Raw genomic sequence first — 17,385 nt, forward strand, 5'->3', positions numbered from 1 at the left:
GTGAGTTTTGTTGTTGACTAATGTGCTAATCAGACATATTTGGTTGCGGCGTGACTGCCAGCTAATCGATGCTAACATGCTACGCTAATCGATGCTAACATGCTATTTACCAGTGATGACAGACATGGCACAGAGATGTATGGATAACCTGCAGATGCATTTGCAATGATAAAGTCAACCAAATCACAAAGGTGAGTTTTGTTGATGTTGACTTATGTGCTAATCAGACATATTTGGTCGCGGCGTGACTGCCAGCTAATCGATGCTAACATGCTATTTACCGGCGGTGCTAAAGCAGACATGGCACAGAGATTTATGGATAACCTGCAGATGCATTTGCAACTATATTACGTTTCCTTCCACCCACATTTATTGCCAAAAAAACACTTACCAATCGACGGATTTAAGTTGCACCATTATCACAAAATGCGAAAGTGCTGATCGTTTGGTGCGCACATTTTACCGGCGATGCTAACGCAGCTATTCGGCCATGCTATGGCTATGAATAGCGTCAATAGCTATTCGCTCAATAGCTTCAGTTTCTTCTTCAATACTTTCATACTTCAACCATCCGTTTCAATACATGTGTAATCTGTTAAATCGCTTAAACTGCTGAAATCCGAGTCTGAATCCGAGCTAATGTCACTATATCTTGCTGTGGTATTCCCATTGTTTGTTTACTTTGGCAGCACTGTGTGACGTCACAGGAAAATGGATAGTGGTTTCGAAGATAGCGAAAATAAGGCACTTTAAAGCTTTATTTTGGGATATTCCGGGACCGGTAGAATTTTGAAAAAAAATTCAAAAAATACAACAAGTCACTGAGAACTGATTTTCATTGTTTTTAACCCTTTTGAAATCGTGATAATGTTCCCCTTTAAGATCCGCATAAATCCTGAAAATATGTTTACGACCGCCACTGTAGTCTTTGCATATGCCTTAGTCGATAATCTTCTTCTTTTTCGCTATCTTCTCGTTATGGGACATTCATCCAAAGTTCTAACTCGCTATGGAAGCTGTAAAAACTACCAGTGTATTGGCTTTCCATAATTCAGCCACGGAACTTCAGTTATACGAGAGTCCCGGTCAGACGGTTTTTCACGGGACACAGAAAATACGGCAAAATGAGACCAGACTAATGCAGTGTCTCCTTCTGCTGTTGCTTCATCCAGTTTTGACAAGTCTGCTTACTATCTCCCATTAAAAGTTAATTGTTTTCATAGAGTTGGTTGTGTGTCTGTACTAGACGGAACGAGTTGAAAAACGGCGAGCACAGTTGCTGCAGCCTGTCAATATTTTTATGGATAAATGTTCTTTGTTTGGACGCTGGTTGCAGCTTGTGTGATGCAGACTGACGCACCAGGTAGTGTGTTTTCAATGGTTTGTTTCTCTGATTTGGTCTTCAGCTCTTTTCTATGTTCTAATGTCCAAAGGTTTGAGGGTAGGATTTTGTCGATCACTGAGCTGTGTTAAAACGCCTTATATTTGTTACTAGTGTAAACAAAGCAGGAACATCAACGTGTAACAATATATTAACTCCTTACTGCTCGAACGGCACAACCCTGTTACAAATACTACGGTGCGGCGTTTTCAGTAATGCGGACGCTGTATTGATCCTTTGTAGTGAAGAAAGAGCTGAGCCGGAAGGCAAAGTTCTCAATTTACCGGTCGATCTACGTTTCCATCCTTACCTATGGTCATGAGCTTAGGGTTATGACCAAAAGGACAAGATCACGGGTACAAGCGGCCGAAATGAGTTTCCTCCACGGGGTGGCGGGGCTCTCCCTTAGAGATAGGGTGAGAAGTTCTGCCATCCGGGAGGAGCTCAAAGTAAAGCTGCTGCTCCTCCACATTGAGAGGAGCAGCGGGTATTTGCTCAGGATGCCACCCGAACGCCTCCCTAGGGAGGTGTTTAGGGCATGTTCAACAGGCAGGAGGCCACGGGGAAGACCCAGGACACGTTGGGAAGACTATTTCACCCGGCTGGCCTGGAAACGCCTCGGGATCCCCCGGGATGAGCTGGACGAAGTGGCTGGGGAGAGGGAAGCCTGGGCTTCTCTGCGACCCAACCTCGGATAAGCGGGAGAAAATGGATACCTGGATGGACTTCCACTAGTGGTAAAAATGCTCTTAATTCAATATATGCTGGCAACGTAGAGCATAACAAAAAGCTAAGAAACAGCTTATATCTCAAATTACTCGCAAGTTAAGGTACTGGTGGGGTGAGATAGTCCTAAGTTGAGGTGCCACTCACTCTATGGTCAAAGCTGGTGAAGGGAGATACTCGTGAGTTGAAGTACCACTCTATGGTCAAAGCTGACTTCGACATTTACAAACAACACAGCAAATTTACTCACAAGGTGAAGTTTGCCAGGTTCTGGATGACTTTTGCAGTTAAGGTGAGGGTGCGCAGTGTTTTCGATTCCGGGTACGATTGTGTCAAACCAAAAAGGGAAGGACTGAGGACGGCTGGACACAAGAAGCGAAGGAAGAGCGAAGCTGAGATGAGACGTTGACCGATCTCTGGTTTTCCCTGGTCTTTACACATCTCTGTCCAGCTTGAGAAAATTGAGTTCAACTCTTCAGGAAAGTGTCTAGAACGTCAAAACAGTTATGTCAGTTAAATGCTAATATCAACGATTCAACATTGTTCAAATTTTAACTTTCTCACCCGTGTAGGTCTAAAATTTTCCGCACTGCCTCGTCACACACTTCTCTCAAGTGCTTCTGGTTGTTTGACAGTTCGGAGGGATGACATTTGCGAGGGTCAACTTCACAGTTGTCCCCTGTCCCATAGAGACATGTAATAACGTCCCCTAAAGATAAAACAGAAAGAGGGAAAAGTGAGTTTGTAATCATCAGAAGCCAGCCAGCAATGATCTACCTCCCTTACCGAGTGTGTCGATGAGGTACTTCTGTCCGACCAGCTTCATGTATTCATCTATGGCTTTAGTGGCAAGGCTGTTCTCTCTGAAGATGAGTGCTTCCTTCTCACCGAGACGTTCAACCTCGGCGCTGGCCAAATCGGCGAGAAACTCCTGAAACACATTAACATACAGTCGTGGTCAAAGGTGACCATAGAACGGTCCTCCAGAAGGTCTCATCTTTGTCCATGTGATGTCAGATAAAACAAAAATGGAGCTATTTGTGAAGGAATTCTTGTCTTGGTTTTTTCTGTCTTCTGATTTTCATGTTTTATTTCGAAAAGCAACTGCTCTTGATTCAGATCGCGGGCTCTTCCTCTTGTGTCACCAGTTTGACGTCATCCCTGACCCTTGATTGTTTCCTCCTGTTTCCCATTACCCTCATGTTCCATATAAGCTCATGCCTCCCCTTGTTCTGTGCCAGATCGTCTCGAGCTTTCGTGTCAGTCTACCACCCAAGTTCATGTTCATGTTCATGTTCGTGTCCATGCCTTCGTGTCCCACGTCTACTCCCTTGGAACAAAGAATCCCACGCTGCAATTTTGAATTTAACTTTTTCTCCTCCTCAGAGCGACCTTTGTAATCTAGCCTTTGTTCAACCGAAGTGGTGAGTTTGGATTTTTTTCTAATAACCTTTTCTTCCTCAAACTTTTTGAGTGATTTTTTGTTTACCTTTATTAGAGTATACATTTTCATAATCATTTTTGTTCTTCCTCCTGTCGGAGCGTTTTCTGTTAATTTTTCATAGCAGATACGACACTAATTATAGTTTGTCTTTTTGTTGGTATTTTCCTCCTTTTAAGGAGTGATTTTTCCATTTTTGTTTATTTATAGAATGCGTATTACTCTGGCTCTGGAGGTTTAAGAGTTTTTCAAAATAAAATTTTTACTAAGAACCTCATCTCTGCATCTGAGTCCACTCCTTAATCCAAACCAGACAGTTTGGCCACAATACCCAGCAATATGTTTGGAGGAGAAAATGTGAGGCCTTTAATCCCAGGAACACAATTCCTATAAATTAATCAATCAATCAATGTTTATTTATATAGCCCTAAATCATAAGTCCCTCAAAGGTTTGCACAAGCCACAACAACATCCTCGGTTCAGAGCCCACAATAGGGCAAAGAAAAACTCACAATCCAGTGGGACGTCAATGTGGATGACTATGAGAAACCTTAGAGAGGACCGCAGATGTGGGCAATCCCCCCACCCCTAGGGGACCCAAAGCAATGGATGTCGAGCGGGTCTAACATGATACTGTGAAAGTCCAATCCATAGTGGATCTAACATAACCGTGAGAGTCCAGTCCATGGTCGGGCCAACAGGAGACCATCCCGAGCGGAGACGGGTCAGGAGCGCAGAGAAGTCCCCAACCGATGCACAGGCTTGCGGTCCACCCCCGGGTTCAGACTCTGGACAGCCAGCACTTCATCCATGGCCTCCCTTCTCCACAACGGAGAGGGGGGCAGAGGAGAAAAGAAAAGAAACGGCAGATCAACTGGTCCAAAAAGGGGGTTAGAAAAGGCTATAGTATACTACCGTCAAGCATGGTGGTGGTAGCATTATGCTCTGGGCCTGTTTTGCTGCCAATGGAACTGGTGCTTTACAGAGAGTAAATGGAACAATGAAAAAGGAGGATTACCTCCAAATTCTTCAAGACAACCTAAAATCATCAGCCCAGAGGTTGGGTCTTGGGCGCAGTTGGGTGTTCCAACAGGACAATGACCCCAAACACACGTCGAAAGTGGTAAAGGAATGGCTAAATCAGGCTAGAATTAAGGTTTTAGAATGACCTTCCCAAAGTCCTGAATGCTGAAGGAACAAGTCCACATTTAGGGGAACTGCACCAATTGTGTCAAGAGGAGTGGTCAAAGATTCAACCAAAAGCTTGTGGATGGCTACCATGTATCCAAATATTAACATTGCTGTATGTAGACTTCTGACCCAGCAGATTTGGTCACTTTTTCAGTAGACTCAAAATAAATTCATAAAAGAACCAAACTTCATGAAGGTTTTTTGTGACCAACAAGTATGTGCTCCAATTACTTAAAAAATAAGTAATAAGAGTTGTAGAAATTACTGGAAACTCAAGACAGCCAAGTGTATGAAAACGTTTGACCAAGACTGTAAATACTCTGAATTAGGGATGCACCGAAATGAAAATTTGTGGCCGAAGCCAAAGCCGAATAAAATTTAAAAGCTTGGCCGAAGGCCGAATACAGAATAATGACTGCAGTTTTTCACATTTTTTTAATATTGCAGAAATAGCCTAGAATAAATATTTAGACATGTTTTTCAAATAAAGTATTTTTTTATTGAATGTTGACATTTTTTTAAATATTCCAGTAGCCTTTGCTTTTCAAAAAAAGCACAAGGTTTTTCATTTATATTAGGCCTTCAAACAAAACATGCATTCCAAAAAAAATAAAGTGCATTAAAGTGGATAAACCCACAACAAATGAATTATTGTCCTTTTGGCAAAAGTCTGCTTAGCCACAGTAGATATGCTAAAAATGTAAACAGAAGGCTCAAGTAAATCTCAATTAAGTGTGTGCTTGTAACCTCTTACACTTATACAGGTAGCCTTCACAAGAGGCTAATAATGTAAACACGCCACTATTCGGCCTTGTTTTTAACTCATTCCACCAAAGGCCGAATGTGGCTTTTTTTGCCATATTCGGCCGAATATATTCGGTTACCGATTAATCGGTGCATCCCTACTCTGAATAATATCAAATTGTCTTTCCGTGTTACAACCAAAGGTTGTGGTGCTACACTTAATAAAGTGTGTTATTTTGAAATAAAAACAATACCTAACAATACTAATGATAACTTACACATATTTAAATAAAATAAATAAATGGGTTGTACTTGTATAGCGCTTTTCTACCTTCAAGGTACTCAAAGCGCTTTGACACTACTTCCACATTTACCCATTCACACACACATTCACACACACTGATGGAGGGAGCTGCCATGCAAGGCGCCAACCAGCACTCATCAGGAGCAAGGCTGAAGTGTCTTGCTCAGGACACAACGGACGTGACGAGGTTGGTACTAGGTGGGAATTGAACCAGGGACGCTCGGGTTGCACACGGCCACTCTCCCACTGCGCCACGCCGTCCCATGTATTACTTTAAAAAAGAGCTTAATTTGAATCCTTTTTGGTGACATATGGAAGGGATGTAAACAGGGATGGCCACAAAGTCCATATTGCGATAAATATAACACCCTATTGCAATATTATATTACGATATATTCTTTGGCATATAAATTGTAATACAACCATTTTATACCAGATTACAGATTGCTCCTTCCTATTAAAACGTTGTGGTTTGGTGGATCACACACGTCAGCTGGATATTTTTGTTCTGGTTTGACAAAGGTTATATTTTTCCACAATATTCATATGACAGTCGACTTCTCAGTCCTCCTCCGCCTCCTGCTCCCCGCCGCTTACTGCCAGCTGTGTCTCGCCGTCAGCACATGCCCCTATCCGACGGTGCTCGTCCTCAGCACCATAGACAGAGGCGGTGACCTTTGCTCCTGCAAGCGCGCTGGCCAAATCCCCTAATTTTAAATTTTCGGATGTGTATGGTCAATGTCGTAGATCTCTGTCGTTGTACAAACCCCGTTTCCATATGAGTTGGGAAATTCTGTTAGATGTAAATATAAACGGAATACAACGATTTGCAAATAATTTTCAACTCATATTCAGTTGAATATGCTACAAAGACAACATATTTGATGTTCAAACTGATAAACATTTTTTTTGTGTGCAAATAATCATTAACTTTAGATTTGATGCCAGCAACACGTGACAAAGAAGTTAGGAACGATGGCAATAAATACTGATAAAGTTGAGAAATGCTCATCACACACTTATTTGGAACATCCCACAGGTGTGCAGGCTAATTGGGAACAGGAGGGTGCCATGATTGGGTATAAAAGCAGCTTCTATGAATTGCTAAGTAATTCACAAACAAGGATGGGGTGAGGGTCACCAATTTGTAAGCAAATTGTCGAACAGTTTTAGAACAACATTTCTCAACGAGCTATTGCAAGGAATTTAGGGATTTTACCATCTACTGTCCATAAAATCATCAAAAGGTTCAGAGAATCTGGAGAACTCATTGCACGTAAGCGATGATTTTACGGACCTTTGAGCCCTCAGGCGGTACTGCATCAAAAACCAGCATCAGTGTGTATAGGATATCACCACATGGGCTATGGAACACTTTATAAAACCACTGTCAGCAACTACAGTTGGTTGCTACATCTGTAAGTGCAATTTAGAACTCTGCTATGCAAAGCAAAACCCATTTATCAACAACACCAAGGAACCCCGTTGGCTTCGCCGGGCCCGAGATCATCTAAGATGGACTGATGCAAAGGTGAAAGGTGTTTCTGCGGTCTGACGAGTCCACATTTCAAATAATATTTGGAAACTGTGGACATGGTTTCCTCCCGAACAAAGAGGAAAATAACCATCCGGATTGTTATAGGCGCAAAGTTCGAAAGCCAGCATCTGTGATGGTATGGGTGTGTATTAGTGCCCAAGCATGGGTAACTTACACATCTGTAAAGGCACCATTTCTGCTGAACGGTTCATACAGGCTTTGGAGCAACATATGTTGTCATCCAATCAACGTTCTCATGGACGCCCCTGCTTATTTCAGCAAGACCATGCCAAGCCACATTCAGCACGTGTTACAACAGCGTGGCTTCGTAATAAAAGAGTGCGGGTACTTTCCTGGGCCGCCTGCAGTCCAGACCTGTCTCCCATCGAAAATGTGTGGCACATTATGAAGCGTAAAATACAACAGCGGAGACCCCGGACTGTTAAACAACTGAAGCTCTACATAAAACAAGAATGGGAAAGAATTCCACTTTCAAAGCTTCAACAATTAGTTTCCTCATTTCCCAATCGTTTGACTTTTGTTAAAAGAAAAGGTGATGTAACACAGTGGTGAACATGCCCTTTCCCAACTACTTTGTCACGTGTTGCAGCCATGAAATTCTAAGTTAATTATTATTTGCAAAAAAAAAAAAAAAGTTTATGAGTTTTGTGATAGCAAAATTAATTATACTTGTTTTAATTGATGATGTTCTTTGAACGGGTCTCCAAAAGTTGTTTATTAGGCTTAGGAATGTGACGCTCTGCAGGAGACCTCTAACCTGATCAAGCTCTGTCTCCTGTGTCTTTGATGTGACATGTGGACTCTTGTTGACCGGGCAAATGTGTTTTCTATTCCTGACCCCCCTCTGGGCTAAATTGGTCCCCTTTCCTGAGTGACCCCCCTCCCACCACCACCTCCAAAGACATGCACCTGGGGACAGGCCCCTCCCACCTCCAAAGACATGCACCTGGGGATAGGTTGATTGGCAACACTAAATGTTCCCTAGTGTGTGAATGTGAGTGTGAATGTTGTCTGTCTATCTGTGTTGGCCCTGCGATGAGGTGGCAACTTGTCCAGGCTGTACCACGCTCAAATGCAGCTGAGATAGGCTCCAGAAACCCCAAAAGGGACAAATGATAGAAAATGGATGGTTGGATGGATATGGTCATAGTGAATATGAACCCTCTGCATGTTTTTACCTTTGCTTTGCCGATACTCTGCAGCACGTGCACCAGAGCTCCTGCCAGCTCCTCCTTTTCCTTGACGTTCAGAAGTGGCTCCAAGCTTTTACACATTTCTACATAATCCACGGTCAGATACTCGGCAAACTCCTTATATTTCTCCATAGGCAAAACCTGCAGGTTCCTAAACCGAGCTTTGATGCGGAGGGAAGCCTGCGGCCCCAGAAGTTCTTTGCCGCATGCCGTGGCAGAGGCTTTGTAAGGAACGATGCGGTACCACTTTTCCTGGTAGGCTCTGCCTCGGATCTCTGCCAAGCGTATATCCACGCTGCCGAGCAGATGCGGGCTGAACTCCTCTCGGGAATGCCGCTTCTTTTTAAGGTCCTCACCGCAGAAAAGGTGTAAGGTGATTTGGGAGATGCAGGGAAGATTGTCGAGCTCGAAGAACTCCCCCCAGAATAACTGAAAGCCGTTGGTCCCGGCTCCACTCCCACCCGGGTGTCCGGAGGAGCCAGTCGAGCCGTCCCCGGCCAGACTGGAGCGACTAGACACCTTGCTGGTTGAACGTGCGAACAGAATCCCGTCCAGGTGGAGCTCGCAGTAATAACTGCGTTTGGGTGGCAGGTCCTTGGCTTCCTTCACCCACAGACTGAGGGAGCTCTCTGTGCGCTCGACGTTATCCTGGGACAGGTGAAACATTTTTATTAGCGCCATGTTTCATGATGCAATACTAGATTTAGTTCCTTTTGGTCTGATTTCTTACCTTGTTGGGCTGGGCGGCCCGTCTCAGGTCTTCAATCCATCGATCGCGTTCCGCAGCTGAGGAGCAGCCAAAGCAATGTGTGCTCTCAGAGTTGATGACCTATAAATACAAGTAGAACATTTGCAAGAATGTAGAATGCATCGCAAATTTGGCAGTTAGGGAAATTATTTCAATTCAAGGTTTAAGTTATTGTGTGAATGCTCCAATTCTTCTTCTTTTCGTCCAGATTTTGGCGCGCTCTACCTTCCATATTTCCCCCCGATACATACCACTCCAACTGTTCAGTTTATTCAGGAATCGCAGGTTTTTTTTTTGACGAATTGAAAAAAAAATCCCAGATTTCCCAGAATTCCAGGTTTTCCAGACATTTTTCCCATTCAAAATTAATTGGCCATTTTTCAAACTTCCACAATTTCCACATTTTCAACCGATTCAAACCATTCCACCATTATGGAAATTCAAACTATTATTTTTCCATCCATCCATCCATCTATCCATCCATCCATCCATTTTCTAGCGCTTATTCCCTTTTAGGGTCGCGAGGGGCGCTGGCGCTTATCTCAGCTACAATCGGGCGGAAGGCGGGGTTCATCCTGGACAAGTCGGCACTATTATTTTTCCGAGTTCAAAAAAAAATTCCAGTATTTTCCAGAACTCCTGGTTACCCAAAGCCCTATTTCCACCCTTTTCTCTGGCGACTACCCCTCCCACATTTTGTAACCCGCTTCAACCATTCCACTGTCCAAACATTCCTTTTAATCAGGACAAAAAACAAAGTTGTTTTTTGAACTGGAAAAATTCCTGGTTTTCCAGAAATGTTTGTGTTTCCACAATACCATTTTTCACCCGATTCTAATCGTTCGAACTTCAAACTGTTCAGCCTATTTCGGAATTGCGGGCTTTTCTTTGAAAAATTCCCAAAATTCCCAGATTTCCCAGAATTTTACGTTTTCCAGGACATTTTTCCCATTCAAGATGAATTAGCCATTTTTCAAACTTCCACCATTTCCACATTTTTCAACCGATTCAAACCATTCTACCCTCAACACATTCCACCATTCTGGAAATTCAAACTACAATTTTTCCGAGTTCACAAAAAATTTCAGTTCAACTTTAGCATTGGAGCATTCACACACAATTCCTTCAAGAATTCCCTCATATAACTGCGTGAATGCACCAAAGCATTCAGACATATGGTTTCTCTTCTTCTTCTCCAGATTTTGGCACGGTCTACCTTCCACATTTTTCAACCGATTCAACCGTTCCATCTTCAAACTGTTCAGCCTATTCAGGAATCGCTGGCTTTTCTTTAACGAATTCCAAAAATTCCCAGATTTCCCAGAATTCCAGGTTTTTGTGGACATTTTTCCCATTCAAAATGAATTAGCCATTTTTCAAACTTCCACCATTTCCACATTTTTCAACCGATTCAAGCCATTCTAGCTTCAACACATTCCACCATTCTGAAAATTCAAACCACACTTTTTCCGAGTTCAAATAAATTCCAGGATTTTCCAAAATTCCTGGTTTTCCGAAGCTGTATTTTCACCAATTTTTTCTGTCGACTACTCCTCTCACATTTTTCAACCAACTTGAACCATTCCACCGTCCAAACATTCTTCTTAACTGTGTTTTGAACTGTAAAATTTCCAGGTTTTCCCGAAATTCCATGAATTTCATGAAACTATTTCTCAATTCAACATGTTAGTAGTTACTACTTCAACATTCCTCAACCGATTTGAACAATTCCTACACCAACCATTTTAGATCATTCAGACCATTCGCGTTTTTTTAACATCATTTTTTTTTTAATTCCTATTTTCCTGAAAATCCCTTATACCATTTACCACTTCAACATTTCTTGACCGATTTAAACAATTCCAACACCAACCAACTTAGCTCATTCAGGACATTCATACTCCTAATCATTTCCCAAAAAAACAAGCTTTTTCCATCATTTTCGGCAAGTTCACATTGAAAGAAATGGGTTATTTTTCCAAGTTGCACAACTCCCACATTTTTCAGCATATTTAAACAATTCCAACATTCAATCTATTCTAACATTTATCCTACATAATGTCAGCATTTCATTTCAACTGCAACATTGGACCATTCACGTGCATTCCTTCAGGAATTGCCTCATCAAATTGTGTGATTGCTCCAAAGCAGGGGTCGGGAACCTTTTTGGCTGAGAGAGCCATGAAAACCAAATATTTCAAAATGTATTTCCGTGAGAGCCATATCATATTTTTTAACACTAAATACAACTAAATGCGTGCATTTTTAAGTAAGACCAACATTTTTAGAGTATAATAAGTCTATTACTCTTTTTGATAACATTGTTATTCTGAAGCTAACCAATAGTAAATAAAATGTCATGTCTGTTGATCATGTTTTTGTTTGGCCATGTGCTGTTTGTCCTTTGGACTCTTTAAATTCCAGTTTTTTTCCACTCCCTTGTCTGGTTTCCTTGGTTACTCATTTTGTCCACCTGTCTCTGGTGGACAAAATGCCCGCTCACCTGCTTCCCGAGCACTAATCAGAGGCAGTATTTAAGCTCGTCTTTGCCAGTCAGTCACCCTGTGCTGACTTGTTTCATGCCTTGCCATAGTTTCGTGCTTCATGCCATGCCAAGTAAGTTTTGTTTGATTTATGTTCTTAGTCTGTTTATGCGTTAGCTTTGTTCTTTAGCCCAAGTTGTGCCTCCGCTGTGAGCGATTTTTGTTTGTATATTTTTTTAGTTAAAATTAAATCATGTTTTTACCTAAATGCCATGTCCCGAGTAGTCCGTCTGCCTTCCTGGGAGAACGACCCTGCAGCAAGCTGCAAACCCCCCCCCCCCATCGTGACATAAAATACTTCTTACCATTAATGCGACTTCTTGAACAGGTGCGGTGGAAAACGACGGATGGATGGATTTAAATGCATGAGAATGTTTTATATTTTGCACATTATTTTTAGCACTGTGATTACCAGCGAAATTATTCATAATTATCGCGTTAAGCAATGTTAGCTAAGATTTAGCATTCAATCAGACATTACTGTGAGGTTCTGTATTCGTGCTACTAAAAATAAATATACCGGCCCCCCAGACACATTTTTTTTCCTCTAAATTTGGCCCCCTGAGTCAAAATAGTTGCCCAAGCCTGTACCTCAAAGCAGTATTTCTCCCCTAAAATGGAGCTGTGGACTGGCCTGATGACAGTGCTGGCATCTGCACTTAGATCCAAACTTCCCACTGGACTCACTGAAATCGACACAGACTCCTTGGACTCGTAGTGTCTTAAAAAAACAGAGTAATACATGATGGGTTATTTATTCAAGGAAAGCTTTTCGACTCACTTGGTGTACAAACCCCAAAAACAGGTTGTGTAATATGTAAACAAAAACAGAATAAAATTTTTTGCAAATCCTTTTCAACTTATATTCAATTGAATAGACTGCAAAGACAAGATATTTAATGTTGCAACTGAGAAACACATTTTTTTTTTTGCAAACAGTCATTATCTTAGAATTTACTGGCAGCAATACATTGCAAAAAAGTTGGCACGTCATGATCCGTGGTCCGAATCAGGTTTTCGTTATGTTCTGTTAATTTTGGACTCCTTTGGTTCCTGTTTGTGCACATCCTGTGTTTGTTACCATGGTTACTTGTTGTTTTCACCTGCCTCTGGTGTCCAGGACGCTCCCCCTGTCTCTACTCAGAGGCATTATTAAAGCCTGCCTTTGCCAGTCAGTCGGCCTGGCGTCATTTTTTGCCTCACGCTATTGTCCTACTGTCACGGTTTGGTATTACAAGTATGGCGAGGAACCCAAGGATGCAGACACACAAAAGGTGAGTAAAACAGTCTCTTTACTCATTAGAACATACTTACAACTAAGGGTGCTCCAAAAAGGAGAGAACTAAGGACGACGAAGCAAGAAGGTAAACTCAAAAAGGGCTTCGGGCAAAAACAACAAAAGTTATCCAATCTGAACTAAACTTAGGCTGGAGTTTGCAAGACGTGCAACTACAAACTAAGACACAGGCTGGATGGCACCAGGAGCAATCAGAAACAAGCGTAGCAAAATGCAAGGGAGGTCTCGGAGTGAAGCCACAGGGTTGAATCGCCAAGTGCCATCCAGCTGCCAAAGAGCAGGCTAAATATCCTCAATCAAAATTAGAAACAGCTGTGCACGTCTCGCAGCTCCACCCACGAGAGAGACGGGAACTGCAGGGGAAAGAGAACTGGAGTGAGGTCACAAGGTCAACTGCACCAACAAAGGAAACTGAATACAAACCACTAGGTGGCAGCAGGTGGTGACACCTACTAGTAAGTCTTGTTTGTCCCATGCCACAGTTTATGCTAAGTGTTCGCTTCATGCCTTGTAAGTCTTTTTTATTTCCTGCCACAGTCAACGTAAGTTTTCCTTGTTCTTAGTTTGTGATAAGTCTTAGTTTAGCTCTAGCACGATCAGCGCGTTGTGCCTGCGCCTTGTGTTCTGTTTTTTGTAATACTTTGATTTTGAGGAATGAATCATGTTCTTACCTGCACGCCTTGTCCGGAATAATCCGTCTGCCTTCCAAGGAGAACGACCCCGCAGTAAGCTGTAACCCCGCCGTGAAAGCACAGGGGCGTTTTTACCACTGTGTTACATGGCCTTTCCTTTAAACAACACTCAGTAAACGTTTGGGAACTTAGGAGACCAATTTTTTAAGCTTTTCAGGTGGAATTCTGTCCAATTCTTGCTTGATGTACAGCTTAAGTTGTTCAACAGTTGTGGTATTTTAGACTTCATAATACGCCACAAAATTTCAACGGGAAACAGGTCTGGACTACAGGCAGGCCAGTCTAGTACCCGCACTCTTTTACTATAAAGCCACGCTGTTGTAATATGTGCCTTGGCATTGTCTTGCTGAAATAAGCAGGGGCGTCCATGATAACGTTGCTTGGATGACAACATATGTTGCTCCAAAACCTGTATGGACCGTTCAGCATTAATGGTGCCTTCACAGATGTGTAAGTTACCCATGCCTTGGGCACTAATACACCCCCATACCATCACAGATGCTGGCTTTTACACTTTGCGCCTGGAAAAGTCTGGATGGTTCTTTTCCACTTTGTTCCGGAAGACACAACGTCCAAAGTTTCCCAAAACTGTGGACTCGAGAGAATGCCAAGAGTGTACAAAACAGTAATCAGACCAAAGGGTGGCTATTTTGAAGAAACTAGAATGTAAAACGTGTTTTCAGTCATTTCAATTTTCTTTGTTAAGTACATAACTCCAGATGTGTTCGTTCATAGTTTCGATGCCTTCAGTGACAATCTACAATATAAATAGTCATGAAAATAAAGAAAACGCATTGAATGAGGAGAAACTTTAACTTTTGTTAACTTTTTAACTGTATGTTAGGGGTAGCAGTAATGTACCTGCTTCCTTTGTGAAGTCCCACTGAGTTCGCTTGAGTGTTGTTATTTCTCTTTGCCTTGTTCTCAAGCCGTCTCTTGATCAGTGCCTTTAGGAAGAAAAAAAAACACCGCAATACTAGAGATGTCCGATAATATTGGGCTCCTGATATTATCGGCCGATAAATGCTTTAAAATTTACTATCGGAAATTATCGGTATCGGCTTCAAAATTATCTGTATCATTTTCAAAAGGTACAATAAAACGCGAACATAGGGAGGAGTACGTAGCGCCGATAAACCTAAAGGCACTGCCAGACCAATCACATTATACATACGCCTTTTCCCACACCAAGTGAATGCAACGCATATTTGGGCAACAGACATACAGGTCAAACTGAGGGTGGCCGTATAAACAACTTTAATACAGTTACAAATATGCGCCACACTGTGAACCCACACCAAACAAGAGTGACAAACACATTTCGGGAGAACATCCGCACCGTAACACAACATAACCACTACGGAAAAAAATACCCGGAATCCCTTCCAGCACTAACTCTTCCGGGACGCTACGATATACACCCCCCGCTATTCCCCGACCACCTCAACCTCCTCATGCTCTCTCAGGGAGAGCATGTCCCAAATTCCAAGCTGCTGTTTTGAGGCAAGTTAAAAAAAAACAATGCACTTTGTGACTTCAATAATAAAAATGTCAGTGCCATTTTTGGCATTCTTTTCCATAACGTGAGTTGATTTATTTTTAATGCATCCAGCGGGGCATCACAACAAAATCAGGCATATTAATGTGTTCATTCCACGACTGTATATATCGTATCGGTGATATCGGTAATTAACAGTTGGACAATATCGGAATATCGGCAAAAAAAACATTATCGGACATCTCTACACAATACCATTCAACATTCATACAAAAGGTGCCTCACTCACCTTCACCCTGCCGTCTTCTTTCTTTCGAGGGCTCAAGTGGTCAGGAGTACATTCTGAAAGGAAAGGGCGTTCTTTAGTTGTCAATCCATCATAAAACCGACATGTTTCCTCTATTCATCATATCTAAATGTCGTGACCTTCGATCCCTCAGGCGGTACTGCATGAAAAAGCGACATCAGTGTGTATAGGATATCACCACACAGGAACACTTGAGAAGACCACTGTCAGTCACTAAAGTTTGTCGCTACATCTGTAAGTGTAAGTTAACACTCTACTATGCAAAGCGAAAGCCATTTATCAACAACACCCAGAAACGCCGCCGGCTTCGCTTGGCCCAAGCTCATCGTAAAAGTGTTCTGTGGTCTGACGAGTCCACATTTCAAATTGTTTTTGGAAACTGTGGACATTGTGTCCTCGAGAACAAAGAGTAAAAGAGTACGGGTACTAGAGTACTGTCCACCTTTAAAGATGAGGTGGCACATGCAAGTCACACTTACCCAGCGCCCCGCCGCATACAATCCAGCGTCTGAATCCTATCATTTTGTACCCAAGTTGCGTTCCAATCTTAACCGATGCAACATTCCCTCATTGACTCAACCAAAGCAGCAAAAAAAGCGATTCACCGATCACAAGCGGCATGCAGCTTTCTGACGAGCTAACTACGCTCTCTGCTTCCGCTGCTCCCTACAAGCAAATGAGCGATGCTATCATCATAAAAAAAAAAACACACAGGAAGCAATTTGACATTCACACTGGTATTAACATTCTGACATTTCCTTTGCGGCCGTCTGCAGGATTCAAGCATCGGACGTGCTTGATACAACACAGAATCTGTTCTGGGTCCTTAGGCCGGGGGAATTAGTTTATTGACCTGTTTCCATATCCACCAGGTTCTGCATGCTGAGGACGGACAGGCAGCTGTTGACACGGTCCCGGGTCCAGATTGTGGGCTGAGGACACAAACAAGAGCAAGAAATGTTAAATGCGCTTTTTTTGTGGAAACTTTAAGCAGGATTTCGTGAATATACAAACCCTGTTTCCATATGAGTTGGGAAATTGTGTTAGATGTCAATATAAACGGAATAGAATGATTTGCAAATCCTTTTCAACCCATATTCAGTTGAATGCACTACAAAGACAAGATATTTGATGTTTAAACTCATAAACTTTATTTTTATTTTGCAAATAATAATTAACTTGGAATTTCATGGCTGCAACATGTGCCAAAGTAGTTGGGAAAGGGCATGTTCACCACTGTGTTACATCATAAACAAGAGCAAGAAATGTTAAATGCGCTTTTTTTTGTTGAAACTGTAAGCAAGATTACAGGAATATACAAACCCCGTTTCCATATGAGTTGGGAAATTGTGTTAGATGTAAATATAAACAGAATAGAATGATTTGCAAATCCTTTTCAACCCATATTCAGTTGAATGCACTACAAAGACAAGATATTTGATGTTCAAACTCATAAACTTTATTTTTATTTCGCAAATAATAGTTAACTTGGAATTTCATGGCTGCAACACGTGCCAAAGTAGTTGGGAAAGGGCATGTTCACCACTGTGTTGCATCACCTTTTCTTTTGACAACACTCAATAAACGTTTGGGAACTGAGGAAACTAATTGTTGAAGCTTTGAAAGTGGAAATCCCATTCTTGTTTTATGTAGAGCTTCAGTCGTTCAACAGTCCGGGGACTCTGCTGTCGTATTTTACGCTTCATAATGCGCCACACATTTTCCATGGGAGACAGGTCTGGACTATGAGGTGGCGACTTAG

At 42.1% G+C, this 17,385-nt stretch overlaps 1 protein-coding gene across 2 annotated transcripts in view; it reads right to left on the reverse strand.

Moving 5' to 3' along the window:
- The window catches only part of rasal3 (RAS protein activator like 3), a 68,785-nt gene that overhangs the window by 33,475 nt on the left and 17,925 nt on the right, over positions 1–17,385 (reverse strand). Inside the window, exons 3-11 of one of the 2 annotated variants that reach the window (XM_061880647.1) lie at positions 16,477–16,555; positions 15,606–15,658; positions 14,680–14,765; positions 12,421–12,550; positions 9,269–9,367; positions 8,524–9,186; positions 2,894–3,038; positions 2,672–2,816; positions 2,358–2,594 (exon numbers count right to left, since the gene is read on the reverse strand). In XM_061880647.1, the coding sequence (XP_061736631.1) occupies positions 2,358–2,594; positions 2,672–2,816; positions 2,894–3,038; positions 8,524–9,186; positions 9,269–9,367; positions 12,421–12,550; positions 14,680–14,765; positions 15,606–15,658; positions 16,477–16,555 (1,637 nt within the window). Of the gene's footprint in view, positions 1–2,357; positions 2,595–2,671; positions 2,817–2,893; positions 3,039–8,523; positions 9,187–9,268; positions 9,368–12,420; positions 12,551–14,679; positions 14,766–15,605; positions 15,659–16,102; positions 16,279–16,476; positions 16,556–17,385 lie in introns of those variants that run through there. The other variant, XM_061880648.1, reaches the window with a different exon arrangement.

Source organism: Nerophis ophidion, linkage group LG20 (assembly GCF_033978795.1).
Source record: "Nerophis ophidion isolate RoL-2023_Sa linkage group LG20, RoL_Noph_v1.0, whole genome shotgun sequence".
NCBI classification, from domain to species: Eukaryota; Metazoa; Chordata; class Actinopteri; order Syngnathiformes; family Syngnathidae; genus Nerophis; species Nerophis ophidion.